At 37.8% G+C, this 15,450-nt stretch overlaps 1 protein-coding gene across 3 annotated transcripts in view; it reads right to left on the reverse strand.

The window, feature by feature from the left end:
- Nucleotides 1–2,343: 2,343 nt before the first annotated feature.
- Nucleotides 2,344–15,450, reverse strand: part of SEMA5B (semaphorin 5B) — a 3,270,261-nt gene continuing 3,257,154 nt past the window's right edge. For all 3 annotated transcript variants that reach the window (XM_044062778.1, XM_044062776.1, XM_044062777.1), the window contains one exon: nucleotides 2,344–11,026. In XM_044062778.1, coding sequence (XP_043918713.1) covers nucleotides 10,868–11,026 — 159 coding nt within the window. In that variant the 3' untranslated portion in view covers nucleotides 2,344–10,867. The remainder of the gene's footprint in view (nucleotides 11,027–15,450) is intronic.

The following is a 15,450-nucleotide window of genomic DNA, read 5'->3' on the forward strand; positions in this document are numbered from 1 at the left end:
ACAATAGAACATGCATTGTCTGAAGTTTGGACTGGACAGGAGTTTTTATTAATGTGACCAGCACTGTTAGAATGCATGGTTGGCAGTGTCATCAGGGCATTACTTGCACTGAGTGGTTGGGAAATCATTATAAAGAAGCTTGGAAGTCAATAGGAGCGGGAAACTGGAAGTGCTTACATATAAAACAAAATCACACAGTAGCCTGTAAAGTACTGTTTTCCTTATTTCAGAAAACAACATGGGTAGATACTCAGTAATAACAGGATCACTGACACTGGGGAAGGGAGCACCCCTAAATTGTTAATGTAAAAGGATTTGACTTTGGGAGGAAATGAAAAGCTGCATTTAGGAGTTGGAGATAGTTTGCTTATTATAAAGAAACTGAAGTCGCAGTTTGCAAAAATGACTATTTCTGGGATTACATTAGCTGCTTAAGTCCTGCCAGTAAGAGGATCATCAATCCCAGGTGACAATACTCTGTCTCATTGTAATGAATCTAGGTTTGGTGTGGAGGACAGTAGGTGGACACAATAAAACATTTGCATTGTAAAACATTTTTCTTATTTTACTACAGGGATTACTTCTTAGGGATTAATGTCAGAACTGTCTGCCAGCTTTTACCAATGAGGAACAATACATAGATCCTAGTTTAATATGAATGAGCTTTTATTTTGAGCTCTCTTCTAAAAAGTTGCCAAGTAATGAGGACTGGATGTTGTATATGTCAGTCTGGGCTCATGATGATTGAGGGAAGAAAATTTCAATAAGTGTAAAACTATATTGCTGAAAGCCACTTTTAGTGAAACACATAACCCCCCCCCCCATGAAGAAGTCCCCTGCACCTTCCATGTGGGTATAGACCCCACTTCCTGACTTTATATACTACCTCCACAATGGCACAAATGTGGGGAAAAGGGTGAAGCTAACATTCTCTGAAAGTGTTTTTCATAAGTATTGCTCCACAGTATTGTATACGTGACAAATTACCAATTACTTGTTTGGCCCTCCATCACTCAGCACATATGGGCCGCCTTAAGCTATATCTGCTAATGGTAGTTGATCCAGTGGTATATTATTTATAGTTTTTATTTTGCTGTAAGTAGACCTAATCAGTTTATGAGTCTTATATAGAAATGACTTCATCTCTTACAGGACTATTGCTAAGAAGTGTCTCTACTGGGGAGCCATGCAGATTAACACATAATATGGAGAAAAAACATTGTAAATGTCCTTTTGGTGTGTGGGTGTGTGTACGTGTGCTATAAAACTTTCAGGTGGTTTAATAAGACAAAAAAATTACAGTGTGACAATGCAGACCAACAGCAGCAAACGTAAGGACATGATTCATTTTACTCTTTGCGGTAATAACACTTTAGACAATGTAGAATCCAATCCAACTCGTTTAACTTAAAGGATATTATCGTGAAAACAGCAATCGATAAGCTGTGTTTTGGGTGTACCCAGTAGTGCTAAGAAGGTGTAAGGGTAATTAACAACCCTTATAACAAGTACAGTTTTACAGCAGCATCAAGGTGTTCTATGCAAGTTTGGCTTTTGCAGATAACAAGTTTTTCTGTTTTTCATTCTTCATCACATCCTAAAACTTCCACAGGTTCTCAATATACACTGAAATACAGATGCTGAAATTATGTTCTCAATATACCGCAGTCAGAACTGCACCTGTTAAGGCCATGTTTATAAATCCATGTTATGCATTAAGCATGATTAGCCATTCAGTTTCAGCTTTTCACCATCCTTTTACAGTTCCTTATTTTACAGGCACAGCACACACAACCATACTCACTGCAAAATAAATGTTATGGAAGGTTTACAGACTTCAACTTCTTCTCCTTTTGGCTTTTCCCGTTAGGGGTCACCACAATGGAACAATGGTCCGCAGAATGATTGGCAGTAGAGTTTTAAGGTGTTGAGTTGCCAGCCCAGTGCCCAACCTACCTCAGAAGGCACACACTCACACCTAGGGCCAATTTAGAGTGTCCAATCCACTTGCAGCATGTCTCTGGAATGTGGAAGGAAACCAGAGTACATGGAGGAAACCCATGTGACTGCAGGGAGGACATGCAGACTCTGCACTGAAGGCACTCCACCTGAGAATCAAACCGGAAAACCTCTTGCTGTGAGTGGCAAGGCTAACTGTTGCACCACGGAGGCCTCCCAGTTTACAGACTTCAACTGTCTAACCTAAAATAATGTGTGCGATGCATGAAATGTTCCTTTGTGCAGTGAACAGAGAACACATAAATCAGAAATATAAATTACATTAATACTGTCTTCAAAAGATTTTTGTATTTCTGCTGCTAAAATAAGAATTCTGGAAGGCCATTAGAATGATGGTGTTTGTTTTATTTCTGTATTATTTTTACATAGTACAGTATACAAAAATACAGAGTACCAAAAAAATTCACAGTGTCTAAAGGCAGTGATTACACTCTAGGTGACATACTATCAAGTCATTGCATAGGAAAGGTGCTACGCCCTCACAATGGAGTCCACTAATACCTCGACAGCTAACATACCTTTGCTCTTTTTGAAGCTAACCAAGTGTCTGTTTTATATCTACTCGAGTACACCTTGATAGTCACATGATATTTCTTAAATGAATACTTTGGCCAGATTCCATTTAAGTAGTATCTCATGTCACTTCCAAAAATAGGAACCACTGAAGTCTAATGCTAGTTAAAAGCAAAACAGCCTACTTATTTTTCTTATGGCTTATGTTTATGTACATCAGGTGCATATTATAACTGCAGTTATCAGTGGAAATCCAGTATACATTATAAACACTCTTCCACTTGGAAATACTTAGCCATTTTTCCAGAGTACAAAGCTGCCATTGTGTAAACAGAGACTTCTTATGCCAGGCACTGCTGTTTTGAGTACATTGCCCGCTACTTCCCATAGTTGAGCTTCCTCACATGCTACAGCTGGTCAGAAGCAGTGAGGTGTGAATACTGGATTAGTTGACTGATGCAAGGCTTATGTATTACACTAGTCTTTCTTTACGTTCTGAGTCCATTTTTTATTACCCCCTTCTGAGCTTTAACTAGTGACATGTGCAAGCAGGAGTAAAGATCAGAAACTCGTTAGCATCAACTTTTGCACCACAAGGTCACAACATGCCACAGTCAATAACTTCAAAATGTAACAATACCCCATTAAAAAATCTTAACCAAATGTGATTGCAAATACTTTTAAGTCAGTGCATATGACAGCATCTCTGCCTTCCAGTTTCTTTAAATAGATGGTTTCCTCAGATGCTGCGGTGCTCTAAGATATGTAGGCCAGCAAGTGTTTTCCTCTTTCTCCCCCTAAAGTATAAATTGTAGGTATCATTTACAAGTTGTGCACCTTAGCTGCTTGGTTTAAATTCTAGGGTGTTCCTTTATGTATAACTGACCCCCACTATTCAGAAACTATATACACATCTTAAAGCCAGTGTTTAGTAATAAACATCAAGAGATATCCACCACCATGGAGAAATGTTTATGGAACGTTTACTTTTCTAAAAATGCTCTGAAAACAAGTGCCAGGAAGTAGAGTTCTCCTGCAAGCTTGCATTTACTTGCATTTTATAAGCTTTTAAAGTAAACTTGTGGCATAAGGACATCTTCATCAGGAATGACTAATATTGGTGACTTTGCACATACAAAAATATCTGCATAGATTCAGTGGTTCAAAGATAAAAGCTGGTGCCAATGAAAGCAACACATCTGTATGGTTATCCAGATCAGGAAGTTAGCAACAGTAGGAGGAGGACCATCTACAAACCTGGAATTCTATCTAACCTCAGAAAGAAGACGAGCCTTAACCGTATGGGATGGATGCATCTGAAAACAGTTTACTTATATCACTAGCTTCTTATTCTTATCAAATGCCACAGTAGAAATATTTATGCTTGCTTTCTTTCTCAAAACAAGACAACCTTATCTTCTAAACTGACTACATGCCACTGATAAAAAAAGGAACCAGAACAAACAACTACAAGATGCTTGTTGTCTTGTATGTAGTGGACTCCATTCAAGTCTATATTGTCATTTACATAACTTATCTAGCCTCCTTTGCATCGTCTATTAATAAGGCATTTAAAACAATGTTAGCTACACTTTACACATTTACATTTCGAATTCTGAAAATGTGATTACTTGGGTAAGAAGGACTAAAGCTTATGTACATCCAGAACAACTATGTCTTCTAAAAGTATTTGCTTGCATGACAGGATATAATTTTCAGTGAACATTTGTACATAGGTAATTTTGGTGTAACACCTGAAGAAAAACTGAGTAGAACTGTAACATAAATATTTTACATGACCAAACTCCAGTCTGCCAATTTGAACATAAACTACTAGTAACGGTCTTGCAACACATATACATATGAGATCAAAAAAAGTTAGAAATCAAGAAGGAATCTGGTTAGAAGACAGCCTCTGTCAAACGCTTTATCTTTACATATATGAGCATTTAAAATGGCATCACTCTATATCTCAGTTTAAGGCAATATACAAAACCAACAACAAGATATTAGCTTCCTTTAGTCTGCAGTACACTCACTACATTTACCCAACCCAGACTCATGACAGGTTTCAGCTAAAGTTACACACTATGTAAGCCACACTAACGTCAGCTGTTTACATACAAATGAAGTGAAACTGTAATGGTAGAACTTATCACTGTACACCCTAGCATTCTGCAGTCAAGCTGCACACAGATAAAAAAATGAGACCTTCCAACTTATTGGTCATGCTCCATATTTGAAGTGTGACATCACCATCAAGCACTTATGACTAAATTGTTCAAATGTACCAGGTGCCCTCTAGGTTGGAAACCTCTAAAAATGCTGTATGGGAATCTTCTAATATGGTATTATACCATGGCCATGGTGTGGGTAATTCATATGAGGAATCCATCCCTTTGTTGAGAAAACTTGTTCAAGTTCTGCACAGGGGGGTCTCAAAACATCATGTCTCTCTTCTCTGCTGCTTAAGTCAATATTAAGCCCAAGGCTGCTGAACTTTGGGGGAAAGAAAGTTCCCCTTTTACCTGAGGTTACTGAGTTTAGTGTATATATACAGAGTCATGTGGATGCAGGTGAAGTCGCAGCTGATTGTTTTTGTAGTTTCTGCAAAAGCTAATGATTTGGGCTGCTGACTTTCTTGTTTCAATGTCAGTAATTGCGAGGAAACAGTACTCAACCCTTAGGGAGAAGTACTGATACATCATGAGAGTGTAGCCTAAGTTACCAAACTAGACCTGGATAAATATATGAAACACCCACAAACCTGCCATGATGTATTGCTGTTAGTGGTATTCTTTTTACAAACAGAAATATCTTTTTAGAACACCACCATTACAAAAGGTATGTTTCAGTGTACGCATGGATCTGACTTTTTCATCTATGAATCTGCTGCAATTTTTGGGGTCACAGCACTAGCATGAGGCACTAAAGTGCAGTGTGATGCTTTCTTTAGTGCCTAGAACAGATGAAGAGCACATCTTCAAAAGAACATTTTCCTGGTACAACTTCCTTGGACATCTTTGGCAGGAGATGTAATTATGCTATTTGTTTGATCTGGAGGGCTGTCTAGTAAGAGAAAATATTTGTTTAAATCAATAGCGTGTTTTAGTTGAGAAGGAGATGGTTTAAACAAGATTTGTTTCACCTCTCAGCAGTGATTACAATCCTTGGTGAGGTTGTTTTTGATAGCTCAATAATATACTTTTCTCGTTTGTGAGATATAATGGATTTTACCTTTCTACTACAGTGCAATGTATTTAAATAACAGGTGAAAGCATTCCAGTGAATAATACAAATTATTGCATGCCTGATGTAATTCTATATTAGAGTGGTTTTGTTAGGGAAAACCAACAAATTGTGTAGTATACTGACTATAGAAAATACAAATTACTGTAAATATTGCAGACGGCAAAAGACATCCCCATTCAATCCCGTTTCACAATAGTTGTACTTTTAACACATCACCTGCTCAGAACAGTTATTTTTCTTCCGTTCTATTGCATATTTTGAATCCTAAGTTCTAACCTTATGATTTTATGCAAATAAAATTGGATTTATAGTCAACAACTGAAACAACTCAGTGGGAAGAACATTCAGTTCATACTACAGATGTCAGCTAAATACAACAAAGGGCCTAAACCAGAGGGTCCTGTTTGATACAAATGACAGGAAATGAGGATTAACTTAATAGAATAAATGTAGTCCATCACTGAGAAGTGAAACGAATGACACCATCCCAGCATCTTGTATAGCAGAAATGTATACATTTGAAGGGAAATCATTTAAAAAAAAAAACTAAGTAGCCTCCAAAACACCACCTACTTACATATCTGAAGCTTTATTCTATCCTTCTGCTATTGTTCTGGCTGACAAAGCATCAGTGTGGAGGTGAAAATTAACATATTTGCATTGCAGCTGCTTTAATATACTTTTCAATGAAAACATGGTGGAAAATTACTCCTGTTTAGGTAATTGTGTTGAATACCCAAACTTAAAACTGCCTGATGTCTAATGGCTTCCACAGCAGTTCTTTAATTTAAAATTGACCACGTCAGTTTTGAAATTCTTAGTTTTTTTGCAAGGAATTCTGGATGTATGACCTGATTTGAACATGAAGTACTTCTTTTTCTGCTGTGAATGACAGGGCATCACTTGTTTCGTACCAACGAGTTTAATTCTTTTGTTACTTCTGTAGAACATCACTCTTCTGATTCCTGTACCGGTAACATTAAAGTATGTGTTAATTAACTACTGGAAAAAAAACTTGTGTATTATTTAGGTCACAAGTCTGTCAAGCCTTGATTACAGATTAACGATGTAATGGATACCATTTAAGCAATCTAGTTAACATTTTTGGACAAGTTATATGTATAAATTTTGTGTGACTAACAAGTTAGTGTTCACCTTTCTTGGACCTAGTACCTCTTTTCATTTTTAGGAATGAAAGCTGACTAGCTAATAACGAAAGGAGGAGAGGTTTCATTATGGTGGGATTCTGGGAAGGTCTGGAAATTAAGCTAACTTCATTAAAAATGTATTTTTCATTTTTTGTACTCACTAGATGTGAAGACAGCATATGATAATTAGCAACATACAATAACTTCTAGTTCTAAGGTCCATCCAGTTTTGATGAGAGTAGGCTGTAAAATGACCTAGAAGTCTGGAGGCATAACTGAAATAAAATGCAAACCCTACTAGTGGCTGCCTTGCTTCCAGGCACAGCTAAGAGCAGAGTTTTTGAAATACCTGATTTGGGCTTGAACAAAGACACATGTAGGGATAAACTGAAATAGTTAATGAAGTGCTTAAGGGAAGAGAAAGGCTGAAGTGATGAGCTTATCAGTCATATATATTGTTTAGTAGCATTTACTAGTGCCTATAATCTCCCAATGGAGATCTCCTACCACACAAGTCCAGGGAAGTTGAATGTGGATTGGGATGAGGATGTGCTGAAAGAGAAGCACATTTCTTTTCATTTTACTAAATAAAAGAAAATCTCTGTACTGAATTATAATAAAGTGGACAAGACATGACAAACTCAGAGGAGGCTGTGCTTGAAGTGGAACACATTCATTTTTATTATACTATTTAATTGATTTATTACTTTATTCTCTTTGTTTTAATCGTGCACAGCTGTGCATGATCTGTTTGTCAGTTTGCTTGGAATTCCTGATTACACAGCTTGTAGTTTGGTATCTGATGCATTTTGTCAAATTTTTACCTGATAATAACATTACGATGCAGATGACATACCGTCCAATTGCTCATTTATCTTCATCTTCAGGTGTTACTAGCATCACTCATCCTATAAAAGCCATTTAACTAACTCTCCTTCCTCTTCCACCAGTTGCTGTTAATTTGCTGAGGCATTGGAGACTCTGACTTGGTTCTGACCAAAAGGCTGCTCACACTGACAAGTGTTGCTGTGAGTTATGTCTGCAACTCACCAAAATGAGCAGCTGAGGGCAGGAGAGAAGAGAAGCCAGTAATAGTAAAGGTTGATGGCCACAGAGACTGATTGGACAGTTATTTAAAAAAAAAAATTCGAGAGCGGTAAACGGCATGCAGCCAGCTTTCATGATTCTCACACTAGCAATTCAGCACACAGCTATCCCCCCTCACAGATACAATCCACAAAATGGAGGAGTGGCAGTCTGTGCTACTGGCTTCTAACTCTGTTGTCTTACTACTACTAAAGGCTATAGCACCAAAATTCAGGGTGGTGTGTCTCCTACCACCATATCACTGCAGTACAAAGTCATTTTGCTTGAGATTTTCTTGCTCTCACTTATAAGTGCCAACAAGCAGATTGGCCTCCAGTGCATTATAAACTCACATGTGGCACTGCATTCATGTTCAGCCTGTTATTTGTAACAAATCAGAATTCCTTGATCTATATCACTCCCTGTGGCCACCCTTCACATACCAAAATCAAACTTCCTTCCAGGAAATACTAGTGACCCAGTAGCACACAATGTACTCCCCTGTTCCACAGGTGCCTGCTAAGAAACCCAAACTTACTAGGTTAGCAGCTTTCTGCACAGAAAAACATGATACTGAAATGCTAATAACTATTTTAGAGTTTTCTAAGTAACACTGAACGATGCATGTAAATTACAAGCAAAACTACTGCACATCAGCCTAATCTCCACCTGTAAAACAATATATGAAGACTACTACAACGGTACAGACACCTACAGCAGCCATAATGTGCAAGCGGTATATACATATTACAGCTGTTTGCACACGTTAAATGGATCCATAGTAGATGTAATACCCCTTCAAATATACCAGTGACTAAAATGCAAACACATTAAATGTAAATGTCAGCATTGCTCTTGGCCTCTGGTGCTAGGGATCCTTCATTCAAGTAACCACATTAAAGAAGACACTGTTGTTACTGAAACTACAATAAAAACAGGTTGAGATAAAGAGTTTTTTGTTAACTAAGGAACTTATGAATCAGTATGCATGTTGAGTCCAGTGGTGTAAACTCAATTTACCTTGCAAGTAATGTGACCCTAAATCTTTAGGAGCCCCACGGTCTATGCACATAGTTTGTGTATTCTTGACATTATGTATAATACTAAATGACAATGTGAAAAAAAATAGTCATGTAACAGTTTGCAAAAAGGATTTGTTGATAAAAATGGACCTCTGTGATACCAGCTCATCTGAAGTGACAACAACTTCAAAAGTGAATGCACTTGGTTGTAATGTCGTTCTGTATACTATATATAATATCTTTGTTTCTGCATGTATTCAGTTATGTCTTCAGCAGGGTTTAAATAAACATAAAATAGTAGTAAAATAATAAAATTGCAAAGAAATTAATGTTAAATGGATAGCAATTCAGCATTATTCCAGTTTTTGCCATGTGGTATTTTCTTTCAAAAGGTCTGCATAGTTAACCAAAGCATAACCTGATATGCATATTATATCACATGGTTCACATACTTTTAAGCACTGGTCTGCAATGCAAAGGAAAACAATACATAGAATTTAACTTATTTAAATGACATTCTGAGTTCCAACCACTGATTCTGAATACTTCAGTAAAACAGTCAAGTGAATAATGATAAGAAACACTCCATTATTTGCAGAAATTATGCTTTTCTTTAAAGTACCATATGAAGCTAATAAAAGATCATGGCATCATTCTCACGCATAACAACTCAAGGGAAAGGCAACTGATACCGAATGGCTAGGGAATGCAAATCTAATAATCCTTGCTCAATACTGCAATAATGCCAAAGCGTACCAGTACAGAGTAGTGCATGGATTTTATCCACAGTAGTATTTACTGAGCTGAGCATTAACAATAGTCTATCTTCATTCAGCATGCTGAATGCATACCAAGAATGAAAACTACTTACAGGCTAAAATATCTGATGTTCTCCACAGCATCAGAAACTGGGATCAAGTCATACTCCACACAACAGAGACCTTAATAAAGTTAACTATCTTTTGAATGATGAAGTTCAAAGCCGTCCAAATGACATAAGTCAAGTCAGGGATGTTGCAAGTGCTACATACTACATCATTTCATACACAGTCTCATGTCATAAACAACTACCATAGGGTTTTAGGCACAGTATTCCTATATATGAGCATGCTCAAAATGTTTTAATCTGCACACAAAACTGTGCAGCAGCAGCCCGAAAGTCATGCCCGTATCTGCTTAATCAGAAGTTTTTTGACTACTAACAAAACAGCAGTTCTTAACAGTCCACACTGGGTGCATGTACTAGAGAAACTAAGTAATGTAAAAGTAATTCAATGAAATGCTAATAACCTCCCCCCTCCCACGGAAAACAAAATAGCACTTTGATGTCTTGGCATGTCATAGTCCTTCATGTCTTCTGAGAAAATGCAAGTTCTTCTATTACTTAATGTAGCAGCTTACTTGAAATATGTCAGCTTTTGATAAACTGAAAGGTATGAAATCCAAGAATTATATCACTGTGCTACAATGTAACAGTAAGCCAAAATGTTTACAGTTTCTTATTCAGCAGAACTACCAGAATGTCCAAAGAATTCATGGCTTTTCTACATCATGCTGTGGTTATAGTCTTCCCATAGTCTCTGCAAACTCTGCACACAGCAAGAGAGCTGGAAATGCACAAACCAGCCAGCATTGTATAGCTTATTGATGGGTTCTGCATCCATGATATTGATTCACTGTTTCTATGAACAATGTTCACTTCTGGAACCAAGGTAAAATAATGTACAATGATGCAATGTTGGATCGGGGCCAGATATTGGTCCACAAGTTTGATATGTTCTCTAAAATGCTCCAGAATTTTTGTTTTCATTTTTCTCTACTAAGGTTTCAGCTAGAAGGGAAGGTCCGCCCAGGAGAGGGCTCAGGTCTGTAATCATATTTGTTCACAGTACTTGGATAATATGTTGTCGTGTACACATTTGTCTGTTGCAAAGGAGAATAAAAATTGGTCCTTTCATCTGGAATCAGGTTGTTCTTATTCAAGGTCTGTAAAGACAAATGCAAAAAAAAAAAAGTTATTATGGCACTTTTTCAATGAAAAATAAAAAGTTTTGAAATAAGTATATCCCAGTTCTAGAAATCTATGGTTTGCAGTCTTGTAAATTAACAGGCGAGTTCCATGCAAGGTATTTCTTAAAAAAAAAAAACTGCTAATAACAACTCAAAGACAGTTCCTTTCCCCAAGATCTGTTTATTTGGGAAGGGATACATCATCCAAAAAAACAAATCTGAACTCATCAGAGCAGGAAATAGTGCATATACAGTCACTGGCCACTCCTTAGCCACATTGTACATACGAAACATGCTTAAGAAGCTGGTAGTGTGCTACTGGTGCAGTGTTATGTCTGTGATTGTTATCCAGGTACAGCACCTACTCAGATATAATTTACTTGTGTAAAATAACTAAAATCAAATACAGTTGATACAGGGGGTTAAGGCCGCGAGCTGTAATTCCTCCGGTACAAGGTTTGATTCCATCAGCCTACATATGTCTACTTTGTCAGCTTCAGCAAGTCACTTAACTAGATGTTGCTCCTGGGTTGTCCCTGAAAAGAGATTGTATTCCCAGTGGGCTTACCTGATTAACAAATGGGTACTATTACTAAATATTTGCCCCTGAAAGTGATGCTTTCAGGTGTTTAACTGCAATGCAAAGTATGTTACATGAGGACTGAAAGCACTTGTGTTAGCAAATGGCCAGAGGACCATGTATTACTGGGAATGAGAAATATAAAAAGGCAACCAAAGAACTTCCTACTGCAAAAACACATGCTCAAAAGCTCCATTCTGGAGATGTATACAGCATAAGCTTCTAAATCTGAAAAGATCAGGTGGTCTTTCCACAGAGAAACTGAAAAGAAAGGCCTGATCTGTTTCAAGAGTGCCCAAACCATATGATGCAGCTAACAGTGCTCGTTAATACTCTGTCACACGTTTATGAATACGAAGAAACAGCTTCCAGCTTTGTCACCAAAGGACCTTGAACATAGTCCTTTACAGTCAAGTACTGCTGAGGGGGGATGCAAAGTTGAAACACTACACAAAGAATTATTAATGTCCAGAACAGGGTCTGTAACTGTGACCTACTATATGAAGGCTTTACTTTGGTGATGTAGTTACTTATTGGATTAAACTGTGGCTATCATAGAAATTGAGTACTAGCATGTCATGTTCAATAGTGCAGGGTCTTAGTACATTATTGGGGGTCCTTAAAAAGCTGCTAGGCATTATGTCTAAACAATACTCTGCCCGACAGGGAAACATAAATCATCCTTTGCCTTAGATCATCAAGGTAGAGTGTCTCCAGTGTCCAAAGCACCACCAAAAAAAAAAAAAAAAAAAAACGTTTTCCTCCCTCATTCCAAACAAATGCAGGCTGATAGCCATCTCTAAACCATCAACATATATAGCATTTATCGTTTTTCTTGTGGCCTTGGTCACGGTTGGAAACAGTCAGAGAAAGACCACTTTACTTGCCCTGTTAATAAATGAATAAATTAGATAAAAACTAAATGCTGCATGTAATGTGTGGGCCAAGTAATATCATCTCCAATGTGGCAGCAATATCAGGTACATAATGATAATGATAAAACAATATACCTCTCATCCTCAAACTGCTGCAACTAAATCAACTACTAAATAAAAAGAGTGACAAAACAGGCACAAACTTGCATCACTAAACAACCCACTAAACAATGACATTGGCTTTATAGGGGGCTATGCCCTATGTATGCCCTAATATGGAGTTCTGTCCCCACTCCTTCAGTCTTTAAATATACAAATGTACTACTTCTGAGACTGCAGAAGCTTGGAGAAAAGGAAAAATCAAATCAGTTGTCAAGAGGCCATAGGAAAACCTAGAACATGTTCTCTTGTCAAACATCTGGCTTATGGTATACCAAGAAAGAGGAATGGTAGCAAACAAATGGTGAGATTTCTTAGATTTGTATTGTGCTGTGCCACCGAAAGAATAAAGTGCAAAGGAATTCAATGCAATTTTTTCCAAATTACCATGAAAGACAGACGTAGTCCTGTAGTACTGATTCACTTTTTTATGAAGGAAGAGCTGGAATCTTTGCATGTCCAGACAACAGGAAATGCATCCTTCAGTGGTGGTTCCAGTGAAGGCATTGTTCAAAATTCATTATTCTTTTAAGCAACATATGCATTTATGCACTTCTTGGAGGAAACATTGAGGATACCTTGGCCAATATAAAGCATTATCCACACTACCTAGGATACACCAGTAAAGCTCTTCAGATGAACAGATAGAAGGAAGCTAACAGAAGACAGTTTATCATACTGCTCCATTTCAAATGGGAAGACTTTAACTCTGTGGTCTCAATGTGATCATAATTAATTCAGAATGGAGTGGGGAAAGCCCATCAGCATAAGACTAACAAAGGAAATCTGAAAAGTGAGGAGCAAATGAGACAGAAGTGGATGCCACTAAATGTAGACATTGCTAGGCATACCTCTCAACTTCCAGATTTTTGCAGAACGTCCAGATTTGTCCTCATATTTTTGGTCTGTTCTTCATAAAATTTGTGGTTTTCTGTCAAATCACTGAGGACTGAATTTACTAAATTTTCTTCTTCTTTCGGCTTTTCCTGGTTAGGGGTCACCACAGTGGATCACCTGTCTGCTCATGGTTGGCAGTAGAGTTTTACGGTGTCGAGTTGCCAGCCTGGCGCCCAACCTTCCACAGAAGGTGCACACATTCACACACTCACGCCTAGGGCAAATTTAGAGTGTCCAATCCACCTACAGCATGTCTTTGGGATGTGGAAGGAAACTGAGCACCCAGAGGAAACCCACACAACCACAGGGAGGACATGCAGACTCCACACAGAAGGTACCCCAGCCAAGGATTGAACCGGAGGACCTCTTTCTGTGAGGTGGCAATGCTGACCTCTGCAACACCATAGCCGCCCACTGAATTTACTAAATAATGACCTATATTTGAGTTTCAGACTATGAATCCTTCAGAAAATGTTTCTTAACACAAACACTGTTACTCTAGCATCTTTCTAAGTTTATAAGAGCAATTTTTAAAATCTGTCCCTATTTTTGGGTGTTTGTCCCCCCCCATTTTGTCAGACTTTGTCCAGATTTCTGACTCTAAGAGGTTGAGAGGTATGTTACTAGGGCTGGCATTAGCTAGGAGACCTGCATCAGTGTAAACATTCCTTGTGCATATATGAACACCCCTCCCTTACCTGCCTCTGCCATGTCCAGTCGCATTTTTTCCAGCGTCTTCATTCTTTCAATGATGTATTACTTATTTTCACATTTTTTTACAATTTGATCCAATCTTGTAACAAGGATCTCCTCATTCATGATGGATCTAGGGCAGTTTGGGATTACCAGTCTGGCAGTTAGTAGAGAGGACCGAACCTTTGATTTGATAACAAGCTACTTACTCTTCCAAGGTTAAAGGGTCTGAATCTTTTCACTGTGATTTGCCTATTGTGTGACCTTGGAAAAGTATTCTTTAGATTAGACCCAGCCCTCTGGAATAACCTAACAACTGAAATTAAAACAATGAAGCCACAGAGTCCTTAAAAAAAAAAAATAAAAAGAACTCTGAAAGAATCCCTAAATAAGGATGCCAAGTGCACCTGCTTCCATGACACTGGTTAAACCACAACTCTCATGTCTTATAGTATCACTACAGTATTATTTTACCGTCAACAGCTGCCATTCTCTTGTATTACTTTATTACTGTACCTCTGGAACTATATTATACCTATCAACTTTTTCTTCTACCAAAGTAAAACTTTGTTTATGGAATGCATTCTCTCTCTCTATTTGTATAATGTTTGTTTTGAAAAAACTGCACAACTGTATTGAACATTGTACCTAATTGTGCTTCTTCTGCTTGTGTTGCATGGTTCTTTTTGCACTTGTGTACCCAGGTCTTGACTGAAAAGGGTCAGACCACCAGCTTACTTACCTGGTAATCAAATTATTACATAAATAAACCAATCAAAAGGATTGGCAATGAAGAAATGACTTTAAAAATATGTTGTTTTTTTGGGGGGGGCGTGACCCAATACTCCTTTTACCGCTGCTACAAACATAATGATCTGAGGTTGCTGTACTTTAAGGAATTAGAGAAATCCCTTTTTTGATGAAGAATGGTGAAATTTGGGCAACTGACTGAAAACTTAAAAAAATAGGTGTTTTTTTTTACTAACTGACATATTCTGTCAAAGGCCACTTTCTATTTTTAAGGGGACTCCATTCCTACTCTACTCTTTTTGGTAAATGTCATGGGATCCTTGGCATTCACCTGAGCTATCATCAACTCAGGCAGAGGGAACTTTGGTTAAACACCTCATGCAAAGAATAGCACACTCAGGAGTACAGCACCCCCTTTTGCTTGCTACACTGCATTTTCCAACACC

The sequence above is a fragment of the Protopterus annectens genome, chromosome 2.part1 (assembly GCF_019279795.1).
Source record: "Protopterus annectens isolate FY-2018-M chromosome 2.part1, PAN1.0, whole genome shotgun sequence".
Lineage (NCBI taxonomy): Eukaryota > Metazoa > Chordata > Ceratodontiformes > Protopteridae > Protopterus > Protopterus annectens.